General features: G+C 34.2%; 1 protein-coding gene across 1 annotated transcript; it reads left to right on the top strand.

The window, feature by feature from the left end:
• Positions 1 to 903: 903 nt before the first annotated feature.
• LOC129254901 (argininosuccinate lyase-like) lies at positions 904 to 19,881 on the top strand. Its single transcript, XM_054893440.2, has 14 exons — positions 904 to 1,453; positions 2,637 to 2,831; positions 9,083 to 9,223; positions 9,641 to 9,738; positions 10,457 to 10,496; positions 11,718 to 11,755; positions 12,266 to 12,343; positions 13,145 to 13,197; positions 14,472 to 14,649; positions 15,107 to 15,191; positions 15,501 to 15,603; positions 15,990 to 16,111; positions 16,739 to 16,845; positions 17,240 to 19,881. The coding sequence occupies exons 1-14, from the start codon at positions 1,436 to 1,438 to the stop codon at positions 17,376 to 17,378; spliced, it is 1,395 nt and encodes a 464-aa protein (XP_054749415.2). The 5' UTR covers positions 904 to 1,435; the 3' UTR covers positions 17,379 to 19,881.
• Positions 19,882 to 20,833: the final 952 nt, after the last annotated feature.

Genomic DNA, 20,833 nt, shown 5'->3' with positions numbered 1-20,833 from the left:
CACCCTCCTGTCATGTAGTGTTTTATAGCTCCATGCTCCTGCATGCTGAGGCAGAGGAGTTCCTTTGCTTTAACAGCTGATTTAAAAAAAAATTTAGTTCCACCTCCCTAAGATGTGCACCTCCCATACCTCTTACAGTTCCATCCCCAAGGATGTGTACCTCCTCATGCTTAAACCAGCATACGCCCTTGTTAACCGCCGCCAATAGGGAGGGGGGCAAAATACTTATAAATTATTATGTTATGGAAAGGAAACGGCTATCTTCATATCCCTTCGCTTTTCTCGTTCATTAATTTTTATTTATTTATTCACTTTTTTTCGGGGGGGGGGGTAGGGGGCTATATGTACGCGCTTGGCTACCAAAACTTCTTTTGGGGGGAAGAAAGAGAAGTGGGGGCAAAATATAGGCAAAAAGGAAACAAGCAACAACAATTACTGATTTATGAACGAGCTTGACGATAATGGGCATCAGAATTTAAAATGAATGAGGCACGCGTCGATACTCAACGATTTTTCCTGGACAGGTCACAGGGCGCTCGGTAGATTAGCAGCTTTTGAATAGGGCCACCCTCCCGTTTTTCATCATTTTAATTAAACTTATTTAAATTAAATTAGTATTGTACTTTTTTAACAGAAATAAATTCAAGTAATATCAAGGTAGTTCGAGGCCATAAAAACTCATATTTTCTGTAAAGGTCTTATTTCTCGGTTAATAATTCCATGTTCCGATCCACTGAATCTGATTCAGTACACCCCCTATTAGCATTAGTTAGCCAAATATGATTATAAACCATTATTTCCCTTTAAAATTTAGCAAGGCTTCAAAAGCATACACATCTTGGATGTTGATTCTCATTTGGCTCATCACGGTTATTAATTATAGCCCTTGGCGGCTAATTGGTCATAAATCTTGCAAGATATCGAAATGGGTTCTACGGACTGACTGCCGACTTGCTTTTCTTTTTGTACCACGCCCCCTTACGTAGAGATTTCATCAGCAGCTTACAAGCTCAAGTCGCTGTCGGCCGCTAGCGCTAGCGCGAGCTACACAGGCCGTATAGCGGTAGAGTTCATCGCATCGCATGTGCCGCAAAGGTCGCCGCGCTCTTCAAAACAATCTCGAGGTCGACTTGGTATATTGGAGGAGGGATCTACTAATGAAGCTAAGGATTATTTGTTGCAGCCATTGAATTCTGTATAGATTTTGAGATTTTAGAGAACAACGTTGCCGGATTCACATTCTTGCTCAATGTTGCCTGTTTCCTGTTCACTGTGAAACTGAAAGTGCGGTTGAACTTGATCGATGTTGTTCGAATAGAGATGTATTAGTATATATCTCTTTGTTCTAACTTCTAACGTTTATAGTGTGGATGTATTCGGGAAGGACATTTTGTTGTACATTGATTCGTGATTTGCAATATCATCAGTACCAGTGATGGCGGCAATGGAAAAGGTGAAGCAAAAGGGAATTAATTATAAGGGTAGAAATGGATCTATGTTTTTTTTGGGGGGTGTTTTTTTTTTCAGTTAACCCCTCAACCTATTAAATTTAAAGCAATCGTAATTCCATTTTACATCTGGGAAACCTGAAATTTTTTGGTAAAATGTGGACTGGTACATTACTACTCTTGTAAATATATACTCAAAAGTATATCGTCATTTGATTTTCTTAAATCTACAATGCTTTTTGAGGAATGTTAATGTAGTTTGGTTCGGAAGGGGCAATGAAAGAGATGGGGGATGTTTACAATTATATCGAGGCCAACCTCATCTATCTGAAATGCTAAACCTTTATATGATTAATTACAATAATCATGAAGATTTTTCAAAGGAAAAAATGAAAAAGTATAGCCGGTTTTGATTCTTCATAGAACAGTGAATTCATCATGAACCATTGAAGAACTTATCACCTAAGCTACTGTATAATTATAAAAATGTAAATGTTTAATATTTTATATACCGATTATCATTACCAGTAGTAAAATACATAAGAAATAGTGAATGTGAGACATCAAAAAGAATTTATAGCCCATTAATATGCATACATGCATCTAACTGTTATGTGAGAATATGGGAAACTTGTAAAATGAAAACAATTTTATTAGATTTTAATTAAGTTTTCAGTGTGTGTGTGTGTGTTTTCTTTATGATTCCAAGAAACATTTTTGGGGGTATACTTGACATTTAGAGCCTCGTCATGAGAATATTTTCAGTTTGTTTTTGTATAAACTTCAAGTAGAATACTCATGCATTTTAGAAAATGTTTATAATTTTTTTATTCTGTTTTCATGAAGGTACATGTGAACTTTTATTTAGGTGATTGTTGCTTTTCATTGTTATTGAATTTTCTTTTGAAAACAATAGCCCTATTTAAATGTCTATAGTTTTGTAAATATTTTTTTCATTGCATTATCTATCATGACTTATCAACACATCAGATATATTTGTCACAATATCATTTAAAGTTTACATTTTGTGATAAATATATCTGATGTGTTGCAAAATGCAAGAGATAATTAAATATAAAAGTAGGGGGAGAGAAAACTGTCATTCACTTATTTATGCAATCATCAGCAAGAAATAACACAAAAAGTTTATATTTTGATCGATTTTAATTTCATTTCGTATTATAACAGACTGGTAAGCTATGGGGAGGGCGTTTCACTGGCGACACTGATCCAGTCATGGAGAAGTTCAATGCCTCGATTGGTTTCGATAATCGCATGTGGAAGGCTGACATAGAGGGCAGCAAAGCTTATGTAAAAGCTATCTGCAAAGTTGGACTGGTCACGGAGGAGGAAAAGGATATGATATCCCATGGTCTTACACAGGTGAGTACCGGTATCTCTGTTATTAATCTCAGACTTGGGCCTTTTATTCAATGCCTTTCAGAACATGGCCATCCCTGGCCTCGTTTGCCCCCTTTTTTTTTGCCTTTGAAATTTGTAGTACCCCTTTTGATTTTCCCCATTTCGTTTTTATGAAGAATTGTGCCATATAAAATGGCCTAAAATACATGTAGTAAAAGGCTATAAGATATTGAAATGTAAGGCCTTTGTTATATAAGCACTTGCTGGCAGTGTTTCTTCTTGTACACCATTGCTCATGAATGACATGCTATGATCCTCGGTCTTTTTATTCTGCAACATTGTTTCATTTTAGAATATTTTTATTAATGTGTTGTACAGAAATGGCTCAGATATTTTCTAAGCTATGGCAATTTATGTGTAGTTGCATACCCGTATCTATATGTTTGAAATATTTTCAGAGGAGATTGTGCATTTCCAAAATATTCTACACCTTGTTGACCAGTTGCACTAATCATGAATTTAATATGTTTGATATGTGGTTGCTTGTGTGGTGTAGAGAGCTGTTGATGTCAGGAATCACAATTTGATAAAGACCATATGGTTGTGTAGGAAGAAAAAGATCTATGGAGATATATATGGTACCTACCCTTCATATGATGGCGTACTCACTGTGAGACTGAACAAGCATGTTTTATATTACATTTTGCTTTCCTTAGATGTTGTTCTGTATTATCATTTCAAGAGGAAAAAAATACCCGGGGGGGGGGGGGGGCTGGGGGCAATTTAGCTACCAAAATGCTCAAAAGAACCCTGGAAACTATTTAAAATGGTTGCAGATGTAGGCGGTAAGCTGTGAAAAGTATCCTTTGGGACAAAAATTGCCTGATCATTTCATTGTTTATAGGTTTTCTTTTTGTATCTGCTTTACTTTCCCTTATTGAAGATTGAAGAATCCATGCTTTCATATGATTTTTTTTTCTTGCTTTCATTATGAAAAAAAAACCAGTGTGACAAAAGTAATGATCTGTTTGATGTAGCAGAAAGAGAGAAAAATAATTTCTCTCAATTTACAATATTTATGTTTTAAAAGGTAGAATATGTCTACTAGGGTCTGGAGATATAGCGTTGTGCATGGTATTCCCTTTTTTACTCAACAGAAAGCAGAAAAATATAATTTTGATTTTTAGCTTCTAACCTGTACCAATTTATTTCTTCTGGGTACCATACATTTGTACTACTGAATGCTGCTTGTATCTCAGTCCTGTCCTCAGCCAATTTTCTCCTGTTTTCATCTGGTAAACAGACCTCGCAATCACTTGATTGCTCTCTGGCTTGCCTAAAATTAGTCTGAGTGTATGCACAGTTTTAAAGGGGCAGCTACATATGCAATTTGAAATTTGAATGCAGTGCCTCTGTACTGCATTGTACTACTAGTGGATGAAAAGAAATAAGAATGCATCCCAAAATACATTTTACTTCCAATACATTTAAAATCAAATCAGAATATTGAAGGAATTTTTAATTGGTATCATAGAATTTCTTCAAGTTTGTGTTTTCTTCAAAATGATAATGCAAATACCGAAAATCAGATTAAACATAAGAAATAAAAACAACACCTTTATCGGTGTGTTTTCAAATAGTATTGTTGATTAATTAAAGGGATGGTCTGGGCTTTAAATATTTATATCTAAATAAATAGAGTAAAATTCACAGAGCAAAATGCTGAAAATTTCATAAAAATCTTTTAACAAATAGCGAAGTTATTGAATTTAAAGTTAAACAATATTTTGTGAAAACAGTGATATGCACATCATCATGAATATTCATTAGGTGGGCTAATGATGACACATCCCCACCTTTCCTTATGTTATTACATGAAATCATAACTGTTTCATTATTTCATACATTTGTGTATGATACATACATGTACATCTCCCTGATAATGAAATAAGTTGCAGCTATGAATATCTAATGCTCTTAATCAGTTTTCAATCCAATGTTTTTTTTATTTATTTATTTATTTCATTTCCAGGCAAGAAAACATGACAGCAATAGAAACATTACAAAAGAAATGTAAAATTTAGCACCAGCCAATGCCTGGGGATCACCTAAAAGAATTGAAAATTCTGTCGAGAGGTTCTCCACATTGGCTGGTGTCTACATGGAATAACACAAAATAGCAATAAATTCAAACATGTAATTACAATACTTCTATATAAATTAACATTCATCGTAATATGAATGGAAAAAAAAAAAAAAAACCAAGGTTTTCAAATTCATACTTTAAGAAAAAAAATGTAGATTAGGTCAAATCAGAAATTAGTCATTTATCAAATTAGAGACAGAGATGGTAGGTCAACTTATTGAATTTCGAGAGTCTGAGATGAATTGTTGTATTATGACATTTGTCACGGTTATGTGCGGATTTAACAAAAACAAAAAAAAGCAAAGTAAACGACTTCTTAGATATCAACTGAATTTAAGCTACCATATCAAGAAAAGTAAATAAATTTATGTGTAACAGAAAAAAATAAACAATATGAAGAATGGGAATGTATGGCAAAGCATTAGAAAATCAAATAATCAATCATAAATGAAACACACATTCAAAGCATTGGCCTGATGTGACAAGAACTAAGTTGAGAGCTTTACACGAAAAGGGGAATGGTAATTAATTAATTATATGAAGGTGTAATAGAATTTCAGTTGATTGAAATACATGTATGGCAAACTATTAGAAAACCAAATAATTAATCAAAGTACAAACAAGTGAGTGACATATAAAATGTTTTTTTTTAAATGTAAAAAAAAAAAGATCTAAGACATGCTAGGAAGACTTTAGAAGGGATCACAATTTTGATACTGTGTGAGACTACAAATTAAAAATGGTTCTAGCGTTATTAGGGTATGGGTACGTGCTAACAAATTAATATGCTTCTACGAGGGGAGGTAATTCAAAGAGGAAATTTCGTAACACACTGAGGAAGGGGAAAACGTTGGTTCCTACACACAAGTCTCTGTCTGCCTCTGATAAATGCTCCCAGAATCTGGGAAAAACATGGAAACAAGTAAATCTTAAACAATTTGATCGTGCAAGTTGATGATTGAAGACGAGTGTGTGAGTTCGTCTATGGCTTGGGATTGGTAACAGAGAAGTAGGCATGTCATAATGTCTATGCAGGCACTTTATTACAAAAGACATTGACAGGTAAACGAGTCTATTATAGAGAGGGGGTATGTTTAGTAGGGATAGGCGTTCCGTGTAAGATAAGGAATTGGCAACTTCGTATGGGAAACAAAATCTAGTGAAACGCCTTTGCACACCTTCAATGGCTCTGATATGGTTTTTCTGATGGGGGAGCCATGTTGGAATACCGTACTCAATCACAGGTCTGCATAATGAGCAGAATAGTTTTGTGAGAACTGTGGCATTTCTAGATTTTTAAGTTTATTAAGGAAAACATTTGAATAAACCTATTTTTCATATAATAAAATACAAAAGAACAAGTGGGGATATGACATCATCAATTTGCTTATTGAATATTCATGAAGGCAAGCCTAGGACTATTTCACCAGATTAATGCAAAACTTTAAAATGTCATAACTTTGTTATTCCTTGTTCGATTTTGATCAAATTTTCAATGTTTTGTTTGTCTGATTTTTCTTTATCTGTTCAGATCATATTATCCTCAGCCTGGAGTACCCCTTTAACATTCATATATTTGTATTAATTTCAGATAAAACAGATTTTGGCATGGAAATAATCTTTAAACTGAAGCAGCAATCATATAAATTTCGAAGTCATTGACATCTTGTATAGTTTTTCTAATAATAACTGGTATATAAACATGACTAGATATTAGTTTTTCTCAAATTTTATATTGTATAGTTAAATGATATGCAATCTGAAATTTGAATGCAGTGTCTCTGTACTACATGTATAATTTAACAGTAATTCTGATTTTGTTATTTAGAAAATCAGCTTAATTTAGTAAAAAAAAATGAAGCAGCAATCGCATTTTCAAGTCATTATCAATTTCCCTGATTGAAGAGTATCTGTGTGTGAATGTGTATTGAATGATAATTTCAAAGCCATGGCAGTATCTCCCTTTAAGCGAATATGTATACAGCTGATTGAAATCTGCTTCTCTTGGCTTTGGGTAATGGGAGATTGGTGCAGTCCAAGCACGTTTCAAACCACTCAGTCCATCCATGCCAGATGAAACATAGCCTCAGGGTAGCTCATTCTCTCAATAACCCATTATCATAAATCTCATGAAACAAAGATACAAGCTACTGTTATAAATTACTGAAATGTTGCAACTTGATTGGCTGTGAACAGATTAGTCCTAAACTTCCAGCATATTATGTATTATGAAACAGGGGCCAGAAGTGCACTTCTGTATTACATGTATGTTTGATGTATGATTTATGGGAATTTTTTTCTTTATAAAAATAGGAATATTGTATTAATTTCACTCATACTTATTCAGCATCACTATGCTGTATGTTAGGTTATATGTGTGGCTATGAGAGAGTTAGCGTAGGATATACATGACAGGCGATTTCTCCCTCATGAAATCCAAAGTCGCCTCTGTAATTGGCAAATTGGAATGCTTTGGGAAAAGCATCTTTTCTTAATTCGCCCCAATATCTGCCACAAACAATATCAATAAAGAGTAAGAAAATCAATATTCTACATATCACAATAATTCTTTTACAGCATGATTTCTCATTGGGGGAAAACTAGACCTTAAAATTTGAGAAATAGCCCGAAAATCCAGCCATCGTGACAATGTGGCAAAAAATAGCCATGGCCCCCTAAAAAATTATTTCCTACCTTTGAGAGAGTTTAGTAATATTTTGTGTAAAATATGGTTTTGTAGGAATCTTTTTTTGTTAGGAATATTATTGTTAGAGGGTATTCATTTGTCTCGCAATCTACTATGGTCAACAACGAAATTCGTGATCACTCTCGCAAAAAGTGTTCACTTGCTTTCTAGGAAATTTGTGATCACTCTCGCAAAAAGTGTTCACTAGCTTACAAGTTCATGAGCTTTCGAGTGCCGCTGCAACTCTTTATCAAGTGACGAAAATTATCTGATAACGTAGTCTATTTATACCAATCCCCAGGAACGTACGCACGAACGCGGGAACAATAGGTGGGCACTAATCCGTTGTGTGATGGCGTAGTATACAACATTCCTTGCCAGGGATATGACGGGTCTTACATCGGTGAAACAGCCCGACCGATAGTTGAACGCATTTCTGAACACAAGCGCGATGTTCAGTTACAGCGAACCGACACATCCGTGGTGGCAGAACATGCTTGGGAGAAGCAACACCACCCAGATTGGAAGGGTGTACATTGCGTTGCCAAAGAGAGACATTGGTATACACGCAAGATTAAGGAGGCTATTAGTATACGTCTTTGTCCTAACAACTTCAACAGAGACAGCGGGATCGACATCCCCGATTTCCGGATGCGAACCATCCGACAGCACAATACCCCCTTACCTTGCAGTGTACGCCAACCCGATCGTTCCCGGCCCGAGCGAGGGACCGCTCAGCTAGTCAACCCCCACCCACGGGAAACTAGCGAGCCCGCCAATTTTGTCTTATTTGCATATTGCCGACTCGCGGCGTATTTACATATACCTCAGGCTTATTTGCATATACGGATCACCGGCCGCACCGTACATCGACGCACTGATTGGTGAAAACGCCTGACCAATCACACAACGGATCAGTGCCTACCTATTGTTCCCGCGTTCGTGCGTACGGTCCTGGGGATTGGTATAAATAGACTACGTTATCAGATAATTTTCGTCACTTGATAAAGAGTTGCAGCGGCACTTGAAAGCTCGTGAACTTGTAAGCTAGTGAACACTTTTTGCGAGAGTGATCACGAATTTCCTTGTTGACCATAGTAGATTGCGAGACAAATGAATACCCTCTAGCGATTATTTCAGTCCGCAATAATGAACCTATTTAGTATTAGGAATATTATTATTTTGAAATATCGCAGATGTACATGATTATTCAGTTGACGCACATGTAATGTACCTTTGCCATGCCATGATTATACATTAATTGGTAATCTCTAGAATGATCTGTGCATTGACTATTAGTGCACGTGAGATCATTACTGGAGGTCTAAAATTATCTCATTAACATAACTTCAGATTCCTTTATTTATGGCAAGTTTACATTGTCACTTGAATCAAATCAGAGACTGATAACATGTTTCGTATTCATTAATTCTGCATCAGGTAGCAGATGAATGGGAGAAGGGACAGTTTACAATTAAGCCTGGAGATGAAGACATTCACACTGCCAATGAAAGAAGACTCAAGGAATTCATTGGACCAGTTGCAGGAAAGTTACACACAGGCAGAAGCAGAAATGACCAGGTAAACACAAACAGTATTATCTTAGAATCTTAGCATCTGTAATTACCAAAAAAAAAAGATTTTGTGCATTGTATTATTCTATAAAAATGTGATGATGTAATGGTTTAAAAGGCGATAATTCAAGATTTAATGTTCGAAATTAATTATTTTATGAATTATGCACAAATTGAAATCAAGGCATGACATACACATCCCAACTCTTTCTGATTTTCACATAAAAAAAAATGGAATATGAAAATTAAATGAATAACATAAAGCTGAAACTCTAAAATGTACAGAGTAAGTTTTAGCCATATCTCGATTACTTCAACTCACAAATATTGTGATTTCAAAGTCAAACTTAAAGAAACTTTTTATGGGTGATATTTATTTACCTGTACTTTAACAATTATCCCAAACTTTTTGTTCTTTACTCAGTGTGCTACTGACATGAGGCTATGGCTGAGAGATAGTATAGAATACATGTACCCGATGGTTAAAAATCTCATCAATGTACTTGTACAGAGAGCAAGACAGTGAGTTATTTGTATACTAGTATTCATTGTAAGACCCCATTTACGTCAAGAAATATAGATAGATCCCTTATCAATGAATTTCATAGGGTAGCACTGATTTGTATTTGGAAATTGTACTCCTGAAATAGTCTGAACATTATAGAGTGAAAGACAGTTATGATTTCTATATTTATAAGGAACTCTTTACATTGAGAAACTATTAAATGGACACTCCTAGACAAAGCCCAATTTGCATTATTTGTTTACCCATGATTATCCGCTTTGGTTTCAAATATTTGCATTATTAGTGTTCTGTTTTCCAAGCATGTATTTACACTGTACATCAGGTTGAGAGGTAGAGATAGGGCTGTTTATGTTTTCATGTTGCACATTTTAGCAAGGTATGTGTTTAGTTTACTTGGAATTGAAAAAAAAACCCATCCACATGAATCTCTTACTTTATAAAGTGAAATCCTTCTGGGGCCCGTTTCATAAAGAATTACAACTGTTGTAACTTTGTCATTATGGCAAAGACCATGGCAACCATGATTTTGATTGGCTGCTGAGCCCCGTTTCCATGGAAGCTGCCGTAATGGCAAAGTTACAACAGTTGAAACGGGCCCGTGGACTGTGTCAACACAGCCAATAATTGCCACTTTTCACTCTTTCTCCTTCTTCCCCTTCTCATATCACTCTCACCTGTCTTCATTCTACTATTAATGGTATGCTTTCTTTACAGAGAGGTCGATGTACTGATGCCAGGGTACACCCATATGCAGGTATGTGTAAATGTATTCACTGGAATGTACATGAAGCTTTGATAATGAGATAGAATAAATTGAAATACCGGTACCCCTACAAAATGAAAGGAAAACTAGAAAGAAAGTATTGCTGTATTATTAAAAGAAATAGATGAATAATTCAACTATGTATCATACTTGAGGTTTTAAGACTATTTTAGCTTTCATGTACATATATTCATACATACAATTGAGGCCAAAAGTTTACATACACCCATGGAATTCAGTGAAATTTGTTCGCTTGCCAAACATTGTAAATTTACTATATCGTTAGAAATATAAATACTATCATGATGAATTCGGTATCAAATGAAAGAGCACATGAAGCTCTTTCACATGATTGGGATGCCGTTGGGATCAAAGTATATTTCAGGCGGAATTTTCTTTGAAGAAAAAAATAATATTTGTGCCAAATGATTTCTATTGTTATTAAATTTTCAAACATCATTTCATAGAAACATAAAAATTTCAAATCTATGATTTATATTATATTTTTATCATGATATGTCACCACTAAACAAAAAAGTGTAATATGAAATGTTTGTGTTGAGAAGTAACTAGCACAAATATGAAATGTTTTGGTAAAGTTTTTATTTGTAATTTATCTAAAATATGAAGATTTTGGGGAAAAAATGCCACCTAAATATTTTTCAGCTCCTGATGACAAAGCATTGTGATGAAGGGGCATGACAAGCTTATTTGTTTGATATCAAATTTGTCATGAAAGCTCTATCTATAGCACTATTTTATAAGATAAAGTAAATTTTATGATGTTTGGCAAGTGTCAACTTTTCTTTGAATTTCCTGGGTGTATGTAAACTTCTTGCCTCAACTGTAGGTGTGGCAGCTCATATAATTAATGTTGCAAGAAGACCACAGCTTGCCAGTTTCTTTTCCACAGCAATTGCTGTGAATCCTCGGGTTAATGCACTTAAACCTGTGTTTAATTTGTGTTTGTAACAAATACATCCAAGAAAATTGGGGAGGATTTCAAATAATTTTTAAGAATGATATATTTATTTAGTGCATTTAAGAAAGGCCACAAATTTCCTATTTTACACTATAGAGTAGTAAAAAATAATGCATTTAGTACCTTATTTGCCTCCTGTAGCCTTAGAACATTACCTTTGCATCAAAATTAAAGGCCTGTACAATTACAACTTTTATTAAAAACATATTGTTTTTGTTTTTCCTTTTAAGAGAGCACAGCCAATCAGATGGAGTCACTGGCTTCTAAGGTTAGTTGTTGACACCTATTTTATCAATGAAACTGTTATTGGGAAGTGCATATTTGTTCACTAGCATTAATTCATCTTTCTTCACACTTGTTCCACTGAATAGAAGTAGAAAGAAAGTCAAGAATGGAGAGGAAAAGATTTTTCTATGATGTTACATGATATTGCTCATGTTTTTTAATACTTTAAAAATTAATTATGAAAAAAAAGTATTTTAATGCACTATGCCAACATAAGGAATGAACACGCAATATCTTTAGATATATGGACTAATATCCATTTTGATGTAACAAACTTTTTACATTGACCTGTGTATATATCTTTGAAATTTTAGTTGTGGATATTAGGTAGACTACATTGCAGACTTTATAAATTAATTATTTGCAGCAGTGTATTTCATGTTTCATTTTAGTTCCTTTTTCTTAATGATTGATGATTTGTGATGTTGTTGAGTACTTTATTTTCTACACATATTTTTTTCACCTGAATCTATGTTCTGTCTCTTTGATTCAGTCATGGTTGGGCTTTACAGAGAGATGCTCAAAGATTAAAGGAGCTCCAAGCCAGGGTCAATGTCATGCCTCTTGGAGGGTAAGTCAAAATCATTGGACCTCGTTTCATAATGATTTGGCATGAGTTGTAGGTCACATGATGAAAGCCAAGGGTCATTTTGGGTCAGTGAACTTTGAGCATGTTGTGTGGCATCAACATCTAAAACTTAAATCCTGGTTAAGGTTTGAATATTATTCCATGAAACTTGTGTAATGGTTATCAAGTATCAGCAACAGGTTATGCAATTTCAGTCACTAGGCCAATGTCAGAGGTCACTTGGCGTTAATATACCGGTATCAATTGTAAGAAAAATTAAACAAAGTTTAAGATCTGAATTTTCACATAATTTTGAAATCTTAAATCTTTATTCTTTTAATTTGGATAGTGTGATTGTCAGGTATTGATTATATTGTTAGGTCACTTGGTCAAGGTCAAAGGTCATTTCAGGTCCAAAACTTGGATGGAAATTGGTATTTTGCTAGTTTCATATTAAGTTGGAATATCTATTTATTTCCTTATATTATGAAGCTTGTCTATACAAACAAGAAAAGTTCAATGGTTTTGAGATCACTGATCTTTGGATTTTTTTTATCATATCTATTCATTTCCCTATATTATGAAGTTTGTCTATAAAAAATTATAAAAGTTTGATGGTTTTGAGATCACTGATCTTGGGATTTTTTAAATCAAATGAATGTTGTTTTTGACAAATTTCTTGCTCTAGCTTTTATCATGTACTGTATCGTTTGTTGCCGTGTTCATTTATTACTTTAGAGCACTCTATCTCGTGGTATTTCCATTCAGTATCTGATTATGCTTTGCTTTACCATTTCATTACAGAGGTGCTCTTGCAGGAAATCCATTCAATGTCAACAGAGAAGTCCTTGCTCATGGTAGGCAGATTTTTTCTATTAAACTTCTTAAATATATATTAATATATTGCTTAAAGGTCAAGTCCACCCCAGTAAAATATTGATTTGAATAAATAGAGAAAAACCAAACTAGCATAACACTGGAAATTTCATCAAAATCGGTTGTAAAACAAGAAAGTTATGGCATTTTAAAGTTTCTATTATTTTTCACAAAACAGTGATATGCACAACTCTGTGACATGCAAATGAGTCAGTCGATGATGTCCATCACTCACTATTTCTTTTGTTTTTTATTGTTTGAATTATAGAATATTTCATTTTTTACAGATTTGACCAGAGGGACTGACTTGACTGAATCATATAGTATTAAACAATGCTAATTCCACATATTCAGGGAGGAATTAATCACTGTTTCACTTTACAATGAGGAGAAAATTAGGATATTTCATATTTCATATAATACAATACAAAAGAAATAGTGAGTGGATGACGTCATCAGTCTCCTCATTTGCATACCAACCAGGATGTGCATATAACTGTTTTGTGAAATTAAGCGAAACTTTAAGATGTCATGACTTTCTTATTTTACATCTGATTTTGATGAAATTTTCAGTGTTATGCTTGTTGGATTTTTCTCTTTTTATTCAAATCAATTTTTTGTTGGGTCTTCTGTGTTTGCAACATGTACGATGCTGAAGATTTTAAAGTGAATGATTCTTAAGAATTATTTAAGGATGTTCACATTGATTATGAGTTGGCCCTGTTGGCTGCAGCCATTGGCATACTATTACCCCCTGTGACCTGCCTCATGTATTAAAAGTATGTAAAATATACATTATCAATATTACTGATGATAGGAATATCAGGGCCCCATTATACAAGAGTTGTGATGAATTATTCAAACTCAAAGTGAGAGTGATCTAAAATCTATATCATTAAAGGTTTTGTCACATCGATCCATGCAAGCCTTGTGGGTGAATTACGGGTTACTCTTTTTGTTACCCACAGGTCGCCCACATTGACAGTATCTCGTACGTATCTCACACGCAGTTGCCCACAGTAGCACACGCAAGTCTGATTTGCACACAGAAAAGTTAATGAACATGCTCAAACGATGTGACAGGGCCTTTAAGTACACAATTTCAGATCAATCACAGTTTTAATTTTATTTCTAATCCATTGCAACTTTGTACGATGAGGCCCAGGTATTGTGCAAGCCAGAGCATGCATAAGAAAAACATTCAGGTGATCAGATGATCTCTATTTCAAGTTGTTTAGCTTTGATCACCTTTCAGAACTCAAATTTGGCAGCCCATCACCCAACAGCCTTGATGGTACAAGTGGGCGTGACTTTGTAGCAGAGTTTCTCTTCTGGGCTTCGATGACAATGATCCATCTAAGTAAGGTTTCTGAAGATCTTATTCTTTATTCTTCCAAGGAATTCAGCTTTGTCAAGCTAGCTGATGCGTACAGGTGAGTAAGAATGTTCACTATCCTTGAAAAGTATTTAAATTCTGTGTTTTCCATAAAGATAAGTGTTGATACATTAATTTCCTTTAGATCGTAGTAAGTGATCCTTCGTCACGATTTCCTATGACATTTTTGTTACCTTTACGTAAACATAAGCATAAATTAACACTCTGAAGAGTTCAACTGTTATCAGACATTTATGCAGAAACTAATGAATCAAATATCCCATTTGTATTAGATAGATATGATGCAGTTGGCAACAATAGAAACAGTTAGAAATGGTACAGGTGTTGCATTACTCAGTATTGTTTGAAAAACAAAATAATAATGATCTGTTTGTACATTTATTTTATCTGTTATCAGTTTAATTAGGTTACCAAATGTGAATTTTGTAACAATTTTGTAATATTTTTCTTTGAATGAATGAATATGAAATTGAATTTGTTTTCTTTATTTACAGTACTGGAAGTAGTTTGATGCCCCAGAAGAAGAATGCAGATAGTTTAGAGCTCATCAGAGGGAAGACAGGAAGAGTATTTGGCAAAGTGAGTCAGCGTTCCACTTGTTGAAGTATGATATTTTTTAATCTTGAGGGACTTTTTCCATTGTTTAGGGCATTTTTAGTAGCCTTTAAAAAAAATCTTGTTATTTAAAAATCGAATGAAAGCATAGCATGAAATGTGAAACCTGGAAACAAGTAACATAGGCCGCTGCATATATTTGCTCCCTCCATTAAAAAAATCTATCATGTGGAGTTTTATTTATTAGGACAATTTAGATGCTCCTAAATAATAATCTGAACACACACAATATTTTGAGTACCATCCAATAACTTTGTTGTGTTTTCCTTTCAGTGTTCTGGTTTCTTGATGACACTGAAGGGGCTGCCTAGTACATATAACAAGGATTTACAAGAAGATAAAGAGGCCATGTTTGATGCATATGATACCCTCACAGGTAAGATGACACTCTTTGTGTTTTATGAGTAGTAATTACGTTTTGAAATTTTTAACCATTAAAGCAAATTTGCAAAATGTATGCTTTGATTTTATTCCATTGCGGTAGTCCAATGAGCCCAAAGTTTTGAGTATACTCATGGCATATGAGGCAAAATCTCAAAAAAGCTGTGAGAGTGAGCAAACAAGCAAAATTTTGATCTTATTGATACAAAAGTGTTATTTTGTGATAGATTTTGACATAATCATAAAATGATATCCTACTCCACCCCTTTTCCTTAAAAAAAAAACCTTTAAAAATATCTCTTTAAAACACCTCACAATCTACATCTGCTCTTGATGATATTTTGACGTTAGTTTAAAAATGAATTGTTTTGTTCTCTACAGGTGTATTACAAGTTGCTACTGGTGTGATATCGACATTGACAATCTTCCCTGAGACAATGAGAACTGCCCTTAGTCCTGATATGCTTTCTACTGATCTAGCTTATTATCTGGTCAGAAAAGGAGTAAGTATATGCTCTTTACTGATCTAGCTTTTTCTGGTAAGGAAAGGAGTAAGTATGGGACGAGGGGGATTATATACAAGATACAAAAGAGTGGTGGTCATATGATTATGACAATGAGGAGAATGATGATAATTTCATTTTGTGATGTCATGTGAGAGCTGCTTTTCAGAAGTCATGTGATATTAATTTTTAAAAGTTTAACAATTTTCTTATGAAAGATTCATTTCTTAGAATTATGCATAATAGATACATGTGATAATCTTGAATTCAAATGTTATTTATTAATATATTGAGAAAATGTCAATTTAAGGAATTTGAATATTTTTAAAATTCATGATTTTGTTATCTCTGATGGATTTTTATTATGTATGCAATTACAAGTGAGCAGCAAATCCTAATCTTTTACATAGAGCCAATAAAGCCACTGCAAACAAATACAACTATTCATTGCACCCATCGAATTGAGCAACAATGAACTTGCCAGTTTAAAAATCATTAGAGATTAAACCTGAAAATAGAAAAAAAATTAAAGTGGAAGGACAGTGAAGGACCTTTGCAGAATACATACAAGAAAAGGAAAGAATTACAGATAAAGTTTTAATTCTTAACTGTGTTTTCTTATTCCAGATCCCATTCCGTGAAGCTCATGGTTTTTCAGGAGAGTGTGTTGCCCTAGCTGAGCAGAAGAACTGCTCACTTGTTGATCTCACTTTGGAAGATCTCCAGACCATAAAGTAAGCTTATCTCAGTTTTACTTTTCATCAAGCTGACTTTCCTAATCTTGTAAATAAAGATGTCTTGGTCATGTTATGACAGGAAATTACCTTATTTTTCAGAAAAAATGTATATTAAATTATATTTAGTGTTTTAATTCATTTGGTTTGATAAAACTTTTTTTTTTGGGGGGGTAGCTAATTATCCATCTTAATTTTTGCATCAGATGAACGTGTAGCATTGTGTAAATGTCCCGCGTGCAAAAAGTGAATTCCAGTTTCGGAAGCTCCATATCACTTTGTTCTACATTTTATTTTTAAAGTTTCCAGATTCTCTATCCAAGGATATATTTTTGTAATGTTGCATTATATTTTAAATAAATCAATATTTTGTTTTTAAATTTTCTCTTTTCAGTCCGTTATTTGAAGAAGATGTTGTGCATGTCTTTGATTATGAGAACAGCGTTGAACAATACAGCAGCTCAGGGGGAACCAGTAAACAGTGTGTTCTGACACAAGCTTCTCAGCTAGAAATGTGGATCACTTCTCATTGAACATCTCAACAAAAATGGAGCAGTGGGAACACCACTTGATGCTCTTTTTGCATGTACTCACTCATTATGAGTTAGGTGTACTATTGGAGATGATAGATGAGTAAACCAGGACAAGGGTTGTGTGAACAGTGTTTTCAGCACCGCTTTTTATAGTCTCCTTGATCCCCCATATGTGAAACAAAGACTTCTTCTGAAGTAAAGATTCATCTTGGATGAGCATTTGTATGTTCCTATTACAACCAAAAAAGACTCAAGGAATATTTATTTACAACTTCATTAGAATGATAACTCTAAAAATGTTAGTTTGCATGCATAACATTCTTCTTTGTGTTGTGTCTGTTACTTCTTATCTTATCTTCACACTGTTTGAATTTGTAAAGTTGAAGAGCTTACTGTGAAGAAAAACTTACCAATTGTGATTGCTTTCGTGACTGTTCATCAATTATACTTATGCTGTATGTATACTAGTATACAGGATTCAAGTCTGCATAAAGATTATATCATACATTTATTCTAATATTTCAAAATTTATTAATCGGAATGTCATTTTCCTTTGGTTGATTCCTTATTAACGATATTTGAATAAGTGCCCTCTCAGTGATGTTTTAAATAGAGCCTGTACGCACATATGCTTCATATGAATATATTATTTTGATCCACTTCTCCCACCATTCAATGTGGATCGTTTTCATTTTGAAATATTAAAATTGTAAACCACATAATCCCCTATTTTACTGAGTAATGAATTACAACTTTGAAAGTTTAATATTCAATATGAAACCTGAACATACGAGCATTTAAACTGGACATTGCTGCCTTTTATTTGACATACAAATCACCCGTCAGTTTGGCAAATTCAGCAATAGTGAATAGTGAAAGTGGATTGAAAATGTAAAATATTAGGAACTGCATGCTTCTATTACTGGATTGTTATCAACATGGAGACTGGATTGGTAATTGTCAACCCCTTTTTCCCCCCAGGAACTGTCCTAACAATAGGAAATGTCGACAGTTACTGTATGTCATGAGCCTTTTTTTTTTTTACTTTAAAATTTTGTCTACTATGTTTGTCACTTAATGTCTGTATTTTACTACATATTTCCAGTATTTATATGCCATCAAAATGCCATCATGAGAAATGAAATTTTGTCAAATGCCACAACTTTTTTGGAATTTATTTTTAAAAATCCATTTGAACATTTTGGTCTGATATGACAGGTTTTATTGCATTTTTACTATCATTCTTTTTTGCTGGGTGGGGGAGGAGGGCGTTGGCACTTTTACATGTTACGGTGTCCAGAAACGTAGTATTAATTTAATCTGAAATGGCCTTCTTTTGCCGTGGCAATTATTATGGGAGAGGGAGGAGCTGGTTTGGTGCAATACTTTCATTTTTTTAAAGCATTCCAGGTTTCATAATAATGTTTAGGATACAGTGCACCTGCATTTTGTATCGGTCAACTCTCATTGTACATTGTAAGAATCATGGATGTAAAATTTACTGTGAGACTTTGAGATAAGGGACAGGTATTTGTCGATCTTTCACAAGTTAAATATTTGCCCAAGTCAAAGCAAGCTTCTAAAGAAGATTTAATAAGCAAAATAGGTGTTGTATATCTCATCTGAATCAAAATGTGTGCTATGTTGAATATATTTCTTTGTTTCAAAAAGATTTTATTTTAGCCTTTGGCGCACTTCACGATCCAACTGGCAAAGTTACCTGGAAATTGCTCTTTGGTAATACAGTAATTACTCATAAACCTGTATATCATTTAAAAGGTCAACATTTAATTAACTATGAGAACTATTTAAATATTTGATGAAATAAATATAATGTTCACATGTTACAGCATTTTTTTATATAAATCTATGAGTTTGTCGGTTTAAGGTCAAGTACACACCAAAAAGCTGATTTGAATCATACAGAATAGAATAAAAATTGGATGTGAAATATAATTAACTTGTTTGGGTGGACTTAACCTTAACAGAGCAAATGCATTATTATGGGGTAGTTATATTTCATGTACAGGTCTCTCCAGCTCTGATACAATGTACATGTTGGATTCCATGTAGATGGAGCAGCTGAGATTATAACTGTATCATGCATATTGTTTTAGTATTGTTTAAGAATTTTAGTTCATGCTTAAGGCCTGGTCCCACTGGCCAATGGATACAAAACGTATTCATAATGGATACAGCGGACAAGCAAATTTCAGGGTGGCTCAATCCATTTTCATCTGCTCCAGACAATGGACAGAATGGGCGAACAATAAAATTACAGTGGACGGATGCTTGATGGATATAAGGCGTATGAAACACATATGCAATACGTATGGAAAGAGTACAATGGAAACAGAACGTTTTCTAACGGATGGCAAGATTTTTTTCCGTTTTACATCCTCTCTGCATCCGTAAGTGCAGTGGCACCAAGCCTTCAGTTAAGTGCAAGACTAAAGAATGTGAAATACATGTATTTACTCAAATATACTTGTTCAAGACTCAATCATGTTCCCATATCCCTGTGATTATTTTCTTGTATAATCATTGTAGTGTACAACCTTCAATAAACCTACATGTAACTTATGGGGGGGAAGAGGGCCTTGGCATTTTTCACAATACACTGTATATCCACTGCATCTCCCGCTGACTTGTTTACTCGCGCAACTTCTGAGACCAAATTTATGATGCATGGACACATGGTTATGAAATTACAAATCATTGTGTTAGTGCATATCAGACCGGAATTGCCCAAAAATGTATACAAGGCGTTTCTAAAAAAAAGGTAACCGAAGTTCTAAGGTCAGCTATATCAAGACATGATTTATTCTCATTATTTTTACTATCCATAACCGATTAACTAATCTACTTTAATTTGACACCTTTCTTGCGTCACAATTGTTACATGTCACAGAGTTCTGGTCCTTTGAAAGCGAAGGTTACAAGACGTACTTACAGGATGAAACCCACTTTGTAAAGTTTTGGTTTCATCAGTTTTCCCTTCAAATTTCAATGAAATTTTATCCCTTCTGCAAACTTTTTTGCGAGTGAATGTCACATATCTGGTGTGTAGTTGAAATTTTGGTTGAGCACATCGTTGGGGACTAAAATGGCACAAGTTTGTCACTAGATGTTCTTCGTCACAATCCCGCAATGGTGGGAAGGGCAATGCAAGACATGTTGCGTTGACGGGAGTAAATGTGAAAACTTTGAAGGTGTTGGTGCAAATGTAGGGATGAATGTGTTCAACAGAGATTAAAGATAGGTAGTTGATATGTAAATGCCAGTCGCTCACAAACAAGTTAACACAGTGCATCGCATTTGACTGAAATTTGAAGGTAAAACTGATTAAACCAAAATGTTACTACAAAGTTGATTTCGTGCATGAAGAATAACACCCCAAAACTTGAAGAAAAAAGTTTTGTATCCTTCGCATTCGAAGGATCCCAACTCTATGA

This window comes from Lytechinus pictus, chromosome 2 (assembly GCF_037042905.1).
Source record: "Lytechinus pictus isolate F3 Inbred chromosome 2, Lp3.0, whole genome shotgun sequence".
Classification (NCBI taxonomy): domain Eukaryota; kingdom Metazoa; phylum Echinodermata; class Echinoidea; order Temnopleuroida; family Toxopneustidae; genus Lytechinus; species Lytechinus pictus.
This window is presented reverse-complemented; position numbering and strand designations above follow the sequence as displayed.